Below are 9,804 nucleotides of genomic sequence, written 5' to 3'. Positions count from 1 at the left end.
TACAACACAAAGAAAAACTTGTTTTGTTTTGTTTTTTCTGTTTTACTTTTTCCTTACACATCCCAATTCTCTTGGTATTGAATAAAAGAACAATGGTCATAAAATGTATAACTAAGTTTTGAAGAAAGAGTTTCATTTAAAACTGCACATACCTAATGATGACATACTTGCTCCAGTGGTCAACAATCACAACAGTCCATGTTCCCATCACCCCCCCCCTCCCCACCCCTACTCCCCGCCCACTACCCTCCCCCCCATCCCGACTCCCTTCCCCCCACCCCCCTCCCCCTACTCCCACTCTACCCCCACTCCCCCCCACCCCTCCCCCTACTCCCTTCCCCCCTCCTCCCTTTCCCCCACCTCCACTCCCTCCTCCCCTCCTACTTTCCCTCCCCCCCACCTCCTCCTCTCCTCCCCACCCCATTCCCACCCCCACTCCCTTCCACACCTCTCTGCCCCCCACCCCCACTCCCCTCCCCCCAGACCCCCACTTCCCCCTCCCCTCCCACTCCCCCTCCCCTGCCTCCCACCCCAAGCCCCCCCATTCACCCACCCCATCCCCTCTCAACATCAACGGGCCTCACGCTACGCGACCAGGCCCGGCCAGGCGAGGTACTGATTAAGTACGGGGTACTGATTGAGAATGATCAGGCATGATCACATTGAATGGCGGTGCTGGCTCGAAGGGCCGAATGGCCTACTCCTGCACCTATTGGGCGAGGCCAAGCGAGCGGTGAGGTCAGTTGAGCGGCGAGGCCAGGCGAGGGGTGAGCGGCACGGCGAGGCCACGTGAGCGGTGAGGTGAGGACAGTCGAGTGACGAGGCAAAGGCCAGGCAAGTGGCGAGGCCAGGCGAGCAGCGAGGCTAGGCCAGGTGAGCGGTGAGGTGAGGCCAGGTGAGCGGTGAGGTGAGGCCAGTCGAGCGACGAGGCAAGGCCAGGCGAGCGGCGAGGCCAGGCCAGGTGAGCGGCGGGGCGAGGCGGAGTGAGGCGAGGCGAGCAGCGGGGCGAAGCGAGGCTAGCGGCGGGGCGGGGCGAGCGATGAGGCATGTGTTTTGCAGAAAAATGTGAGGCAAAATCGGAATGGCGGAAATGAAATAAGAAAGCAGAAACGTTCCGCCAAATTTGGAAGGGTTGGGAGGTCTGCTATCTGGCCACATGAACATCTTGACCATTTTCCATTTTTACTTTAGATCTCCAACAACTGTAGGTTTTTGCTTTTCAATTATCATTCAATTCTAACAGCATATAGTTCACCTACCACCTTTTAGCAACAGTCAATACTTTGAAGTATGGGTGCGTTTTACGCAATATTTTTACAGTCTATTTCCAAACCTATTTAAATGCAAGAATATGCCAAAGATATATGCAGAAAAAAACAAATTCATCATAAATACAATATTCCCATTGACTACTGTTGGTGAATTATTGCGGAGTGTAACATTTTTATGTTTGTTCCAATCCCAACTAATTCATATTTCTTTTTTAAAAAATCAAATTCTAAGATGCTAGTGTTTGGAAATGGAATATATCTTGTCACTTAGAACACAAGTTAGTTTAACATGGAAAGCTTCCACTATATTTTTTAACACAGTGTCAATTCAGTTTTTTATGGATCATTTCCATGTGAACTGTTCAAGAAATTCTATCTAGACATTTTGGATGTATCCAAATGGTTTTTGTTCATATACCTTGCTTAAAAATTAACAAATGCAGAATGACTCATTTGATACTGACAGTAAGAATTCATATGGATATAATCATAATTCACCAGGCTTTTCTTTGTTTAATCTGAATGTAAGATAAAAAAGTGCCTGTCAAATTGAACATTTTACATTTGAAAGTGCCAAATGTAAAATGGATAAGCATATAGTATTAAGGTACACAAGCATTAACCATATATTAAAATCAGAATACTGGGTAAAATACCATAAAATCTGTTAATTGTTTGTAATTATATTGCATCAAAACCAAAATAACATATACTCTTTTAAAATAATATATCAAATATTTGTCACAGAAATATTTTTACCACCTAAATTGTTCTCATGTTGTAATACCCATTTGGTAACATCAAATTTAATGATTCACAATTCTTCAGGGCTCCTTGCTACATCTAATGTATTCAAGCCAATTTAGTGCAACTTTTCACAAAACCTTCAGAAATGATCGGAGCAGGTATTATAGTGCAAAGGAGTTCCTCCCACCAGTCACAGAAACTTTCATTAAATAATTTGAAGGCACATATCCCTTCTGTCCATTTACTTCAACAAGGTACCATTCAGTGCTTCCTCTCTTATCGTGTGCTTCCAGTATGGTTACTATGTCTCCGGGCTGTAAACTGGCTTCATGGGGTCCTCTTGCTGCAAAGTGGTAAGCTGCAATAACCTGCACACACAGCAAAATATCAGATATATGCAAAATTTTGGACATGTTACATTCCAGTAATCACAGAGTCGTGCCTTGAAGCTGTGGAACATCAAGAGTCACGAGTGTTTTATTGTCATATGTACCGAAACGGAACAATGGAGTTTGTATTTGCATTCATTGCTAGTTAAATGCAATGCAAAATTGCATTCATTCTCACTTCATCCAGGTAGAAATTATAGTAGGGAGACACTTCCTCTCTGTGTATGTTAACCATATGCTAAACCCATTTACAAAAATGCAAAGGAAAGCTTATCTTGTAGTATTCCCATTGAAGGTCCTGGCTGAGTACTTCTGTGCATTTCCCCATGGAAGCAATAGCTCTTCATTTTATCTGAAACTCTTTTTATTAACTTTCACTATCATAAACTTGGCTATTTTGTTTTGGACTGGGAAAGGAGGTTATTATAACATGGTCACTCCATAATAGTGGAAGGGGATAGCAAAGAGCTGTTTACTTTAAAATAAGATCAATGAATTGTCAATTTTGCTGTAGAACTGAATGTTCTATCTCCTCCTAACATCCAGCGAGAAAATACAAAGGGCGGCATAATCTGCCAGTCAAATACAAATCGGAAAGGGTCAATTAATTACTGAATGCGTTAGCCATTCTAACGTTGTTTCATGATATCCATTTCAAATTTGTAAAACCAGAAGAAATATGCAACCAATTTTAAGAAGGATTTCAAGAAAGATTCATAATTAATGAAAGAGGTTTGACTTCTCGGAAAGATCAATGTATTATATTTTGGATACGACAGTTTGATGTTTACAGTGTGTTTCATGTAGCCACATGATGTGAATGTGCTTTTTGAGCAGATCACCCAGTGTTATACATCTGTGGGAGAAAAAGATCAAATTAATCTTCACAATCTTCTAATGCATTTTAGCACATTAAATAAGAAATCCAAATGTATTTTAATATGTCAAACCAGGGCAGGACTTACACAGTAAATGTTGGGGCCCTTAAGAGTGTTGTAAAGCAAAGAGTCTGAGGTGTACAGATAAATAGCTCTCAGAAAATGGAGCAATAGGTACATAGCGTGGTGAAGAAGGCATTTGGCACACTTGCTCTCATCAGTAAGTTTATTGAGGAGAGGAATTGGGGCTACATGTTGCATTTGGACATGACATTGGACTATACATTTGGAGCATTGTGTGCAATACTGCTGTAGGAAGGATATAATTTTGCTGGAAAGGATGCAGAAAAGATTTACCAGGTTGTTACCAGGTCACATGGGCTTGAGTTGTAAGGAGAGCTTAAATAGGATGGGAGTTTTTTCACACAGGAGGATGAAGGGTGACCTTATAGGGGGCATACAAAATCATGAGAAACATAGATAAGACAAGTGGTCTTTGCCTTTTTCCACGAAGGTAAAACAATACGAAACTGAAGGGCGTAGGTTTAAGGGGAGAGGAAAAAGATGTAAAAGAGACTTGAGGGACGATTCTTTCATGCAGAGGACGATTCTTTCATGGTGCATACATGGAACAATGATATTTAGACAGATACTTAGATAGGAGAGGTTTACAGGAATATGGGTTAAACACAGGAAAATGGCTCTAACTCAGCAAGAAAACATGGTTGGCATAGATGAGTTGAGCTGGATGGCCTGTCTCTGTGCTTATGATTCTATGACTCTATGAATTTTAGAACAATGAATCCCTTACTTGATATCGCATTGTCTTTGGCGGCAAGGAAAGAGGCGTTTCAGGCAGGTGACAAGATCTTCTTCTGGAATTTGTTCCATCGCCAATATCAGCAAGTGATGAAGCTAATAAATCTTTATTTCCACCGGATTCTTTTTCAGGCTGATATGGACTCAAACTTCCAGCAGGGACAAATCCTCTACGATCTTACAAAAGAAAGTGTTGCAGCTTCAAAAGCAGCATTCTTTAATTCAATGGACCTAAGTACAGGTTTGTTTGCTAAAATTGAAACATTTACAACTCTTAGTTATATAAACAAATTACCTTTAGTATTCATTGTTTTATTATGGTAATAACATTACTAATGATGCAAAAAATCCATGGAGTACAAATGAATTTATTGAAAACAACAATTTTTTAAAATATATCAGAGCAACTGGAACCAATAAAAATCAGCTCTGAAAGATTGGAGGAATCATCTGCACTGCTCTGAATATTCAACTGAAATGTACATGCAGCCTTAAATCTGGTTTGCATTTTTTCATCAAAAGTAGATGTTCAGCATAAATGTATGTTTAATTTATATATTTGATTTCCTTCAATCATTTTTCCTAATCCGCGGGGAATCTCACTCACAGTGATCTGTGGCTTCCCTTCAATTCTTGTCTGTTTCAATGTTATGTTTTCACAGATAATTTTATTTGATGAATAGATCTCCCTTGGCATTGATCATGGGTTTTCCGTATCTGCAACACGATTGTGATTTGCAGCAGCAAATTCTGCATGGACTAAACCGGTACATCCTGCCATGGATTATAAACTGTTAGTGGTTACATGTCTGGCGTGAACAAAGGTGTGTTCCTGTGTTTTGTGCAGAGGAAAAGTAAAAACAGGAAGATAGGTCTGATTTCAATTTACTTCAAAGGATCTGCACCACAGAAAATTATTGCCAAGTTTTAAAACAAACAGTAATTTGCTTTCCTTGGGTTCTGGGTGCTTTTACATTAATTTTAATTGTCATTTTGGTCTGTTAATTTACATTTTTTAGATTTGCTATTATCCAAATCGGGCAATACGGGCTGAAAAGAAGGACAGTAAAAACTTCTTTAGATATGTTAAGAGAAAAAGAGTAGCAAAGTCAAATGTGGGTCCCTTGAAGGCAGACACAGGTGAAATTATTATGGGTAACAAAGAAATGGCAGAAGAGTTGAACAGGTACTTCGGATCTGTCTTTACTAAGGAAGACACAAACAATCTCCCAGATGTACTAGAGGTCAAGGATCTAGGGGGATAGAGGAACTGAAAGAAATTTGCATTAGGCGAGAAATAGTATTAGGTAGACTAATGGGACTGAAGGTTGATAAATCCCCAGGGCCTGATGGTCTGCATCCCAGGATACTCAGGGAGGTGGCTCTAAAAATAATGGACGCATTGGTGATCATTTTCCAATCTTCAATAGATTCAGGAGCAGTTCCTGTGGATTGGAGGGTAGCTAATGTTATCCCACTTTTCAAGAAAGGAACGAGAGAAAACGGAGAATTACAGACCAGTTAGCCTGACATCGGTGCTGGGGAAGATGCTGGAGTCAATTATTAAAGAGGTAATAACAGTGCATTTGGATAGCAGTAAAAGAATAAGTCCAAGTCAGCATGGATTTATGAAAGGGAAATCATGCTTGACTAATCTTCAGGAATTTTTTGAGGATGTGACAAGTAAAATGGATGTAGTGTATCTAGACTTTTAGAAAGCCTTTGATAAGGTCCCGCACGGGAGATTGGTGAGCAAAATTAGAGCACATGGAATTGGGGGTAGGGTGTTGACATGGATAGAGAATTGGTTGGCAGACAGGAAGCACAGAGTAGGAGTAAACGGGTCCTTTTCAGAATGGCAGGCAGTGGGGAGTGGAGTGCCGCAAGGCTCAGTGTTGGGGCCGCAACTGTTTACCATATATATTAATGATTTGGATGAAGGAATTAGAAGTAACACTAGCAAGTTTGCGGATGACACAAAGCTGGGTGGCAGTGTGAACTGCGAAGAGGATGTTAGGAGGTTGCAGGGCGACCTGGACAGGTTGAGTGAGTGGGCAGATGCGTGGCAGATGCAGTATGATATAGATAAATGTGAGGTTATCCACTTTGGCGGCAAAAACACGGAGGCAGATTATTATCTCAATGGTGTCAGGTTACGCAAGGGTGAAGTGCAGCGAGACCTGGGTGTCCTTGTACACCAGTCACTGAAATTGGCATGCAGGTACAGCAGGCAGTGAAGAAAGCTAATGGTATATTGGCCTTTATAATGAGAGGATTTCAGTATAGGAGTAAAGAGGTTCTTCTGCAGTTGTATAGGGCCCTGGTAAGACCACATCTGGAGTATTGTGTACAGTTTTGGTCTCCTAATTTGAGGAAGGACATCCTTGTAATTGAGGCAGTGCAGCATAGGTTCACGAGATTGATCCCTGGGACGACGAGACTGTCATATGAGGAAAGATTGAAAAGACTCGGCTTGTATTCACTGGAGTTTAGAAGGATGAGAGGGGATCTTATAGAGACATATAAAATTATAAAAGAACTGGACAAGCTAGATGCAGGAAAAATGTTCCCAATGTTGGGCGAGTCCAGAACCAGGGGCCATAGTCTTAGAATAAAGGGGAGGCCATTTAAAACTGAGGTGAGAAGGAACTTTTTCAACCAGAGAATTGTGAATTTGTAGAATTCTCTGCCACAGAGGGCAGTGGAGGCCAAATCACTGGATGGATTTAAGAGAGAGTTAAATAGAGCTCTGGGGCTAGTGGAATCAAGGGATATGGGGAGAAGCCAGGCACGGGTTACTGATTGTGGATGATTAGCCATAATCACAATGAATGGCGGTGCTGGCTCGATGGGCCTCCTGCACCTATTTTCTATGTTTCTATGTTATTATTTTCTTTTGATTCGTGAATGTCACTCAGTTTTAACCTTTCATTACTGGAGGTTAAAAAAGGGCACTCTAACCTATTATTCCTGCAGTGGTATGTTTAAGCTCACACATATGCTCTCTTAATTACAGATAATTAGGAGAGAAAACTTGTGTTTATTTTCTAAAAACAGTTGGAATCTGTTTAAAAAGAAACATTTTAGTCATGCTCCTATTTAGTACCTTGTGACTGCATGCATGAATTTAAAGTGGGGGAAAAAATATTTTATTCTTTCTAATTTAAACCTGTTGAAATGCATTTCAAATAGAACTTTAATATTCAGGAAGATGATTGAAATGCAAATGGAATATTTAATACAATACAGGTTTAAACTAGTTCTGAAGAACAGTCTCGACCCGAAACCTTACCTATCCTTTTTCTCAGAGATAGTGCATGACCTGCTGAGTTATTCCAGAACTCTGTGTCTATTTTTGTAAACCAGCATCAGCAATTCCTTGCTTCTACATTCTAAACAAGTATGTATTAGAAAGGGTCCCACTGATGCAATGGTGAATGATTTTCTGAGTTTGAGCCTTAGACAGATGGTTGGGATACAGCAAGAGAACTTCCAATTTGCATCCAGCTGAGACCCGCCTCAAATGGATGGTCTCGATAGAAAAGGATTAACGTTTGCAGCATAAATATTATTTGATCTGTGAGGGCCACAGACCTAACTGAGTGAGAACAGATATGCATGTTGTTCAACAGCACTTGCCTTTATAACATAAGGTTATAGGGAGAATGGGGATTCACTCATTCGTACATTTTTATTACAAATAAATCAACGTGCAGATAACAAAGAATTGCAGGGCATCTGAAAGGATGAGTTAAATGTGGCAGCGTGGAAAAGACAACTGTTCCATTATTTTTCTCATACCTACCCCCACACCACTGTTATAAGGAAATAGAAAAGTGGGCTACTCAGTACTCCACTCTGGAGTTAGGTTCATGACTGGGCCTGCATTGTGATCCAGATTGTTGGGTAAATTCATAGATGCAGGATTTCCTTGACACAGGGCACAGTTCAGCGCTGCTCTACGAAGACCAGGTTGTCCAAGTAATGATGGTTCCTTCTTGTTCAGTTCCCACGCAATGCTTTAAAAGGAATATAGCTGTGTAATCTGAAATGGGCGTCATATCAGAGTAAATAGGTGGCTCATGCTTGCAAGTGCTTGGGTGAATTTCCAGAATGGCAAGATAGGACTGGAAATAGAGACTATCGCTTTTCACTCCGGGGGAAAATGAGATCAATTTTCAATTGCAAAATGCTGCAAAAATGCTCTTAGTTTTTTGACAAGGTTGTTTTGTCAAAGTGAGCAGATCATGATTAAAACACAGTTGCTCTGCCAGTCTATTTTGGGCAGGACCCTGCAATGTGTCTTTTAGGATACCTGTGGTCAAATCGACCTTTTTCTACTTGCAAAAAAAATACAGCTTCACTTATTCTATCTACACAGTTAGCAACAGAAATTAAATCTTTCAGGAAAACCCATTTCTGCTTGATAATTCATGATATTTTTGTTTGTAATATTAAATCTTGTATCTTGACACTTAGACATGGTTGGAATCAGGAAAGAGAATGTCTGGGTGTTGCTGAGCTGATGATATAATGGGCTGAAAAATGAGTGGAAATTTCCCACACTTCTGCATTAAAGGGACATTTAATTTAGTTTAGAGATATAGCATGCAAATGGACTCTTCTGCCCACCGAGTCCATGCTGAACATCGATCACTTATTCACGCTAGTTTTGTGTTATCCCACTTTCGGCTCCACTTCCTACACACTAGGGGTAATTTTGAGACCAATTAACCTACAAACATATACGTCTTTGTGATGTGGGAGGAAGTCAGTGCACCCGGAGGAAACCCACGCGGTCACAGGAAGAATGAGCACACTAGTCACACAGACCCCGAGGTCAGGATCGAACCCGGGTCACTGGCATTGTGAGGCAGCAGCTCTACCAAATGTACCACGATGCAGCCCTCAGGTAGCAGTTACAATGAAGTGAGCTCCATTTCCCATGACAAAGCTCAGGTTTATCCCTGATATTTCTGATTGTTGAAAAGGGGTTTTGTTCGCTGAAGAGGTCTGAGAGGTGGCATATGTTTGGAAAAAAAACATAATTTAAAACAAAGAGAGCAAAAATAGGGAACCATTGACCAGTTAGACTAACATTAACAGAAGGGAAGGGACTTTAATCTACTATTGGGAGCTTGGCGAAAGAAAACAAGTGGATTGAGCAGTGGCAACATGGATTTATGAGAGGCAAATCATGTTTAACAAATCCTTTAGAGATTTTTGAAGTTGCAACTAGCAGGATAGATAAGAATAAATCGATTAATGTACTTGTTCAGAAGGCCTTTGATAAGATCCACATATAAAATTACTAAATAAAATTAGAGCAAGGGTTATTGAGAGCATATATATAATTTATGGACTGAAGATGTGTTAGTAGATATAAAATAGAATATGCCAATAAATGAATCGGGCGCCAAGGAAATCATTGCTGGGGCTACAGTTGTATCAATAATTCGGAATAGGAGATGAAGTGTAATATATCTGGGGTTGCTGATGATACAAAGCTTAGTAGCAGTTTGAATTAGGTAGAGGATTTCAAGAGGCTTCAGGGGGATATGGACAGGTTCCAGAATGGGCGAGGACAAGGCCAATGGAATATGATGTGAAAAAATATGTCTCACAAAATGAGTGAAAATGTTTTCTACGTCCGTAGAAAAATAGAAAGTGTGAATATTTTTTAAAGATCGAAAGATTTAC

At 40.7% G+C, this 9,804-nt stretch overlaps 1 protein-coding gene across 3 annotated transcripts in view; it reads right to left on the bottom strand.

The window, feature by feature from the left end:
- Positions 1–1,621: 1,621 nt before the first annotated feature.
- The window catches only part of arhgef37 (Rho guanine nucleotide exchange factor (GEF) 37), a 77,757-nt gene continuing 69,574 nt past the window's right edge, over positions 1,622–9,804 (bottom strand). For all 3 annotated transcript variants that reach the window (XM_078411565.1, XM_078411567.1, XM_078411566.1), the window contains 2 exons: positions 4,097–4,281; positions 1,622–2,386 (listed from right to left, as the gene is read on the bottom strand). In XM_078411565.1, coding sequence (XP_078267691.1) covers positions 2,180–2,386; positions 4,097–4,281 — 392 coding nt within the window. In that variant the 3' untranslated portion in view covers positions 1,622–2,179. The remainder of the gene's footprint in view (positions 2,387–4,096; positions 4,282–9,804) is intronic.

This window comes from Rhinoraja longicauda, chromosome 14 (assembly GCF_053455715.1).
Source record: "Rhinoraja longicauda isolate Sanriku21f chromosome 14, sRhiLon1.1, whole genome shotgun sequence".
Lineage (NCBI taxonomy): Eukaryota > Metazoa > Chordata > Chondrichthyes > Rajiformes > Arhynchobatidae > Rhinoraja > Rhinoraja longicauda.
Note: the sequence above shows the minus strand (reverse complement) of the source record. Positions and strands in the feature narration are given on the sequence as shown.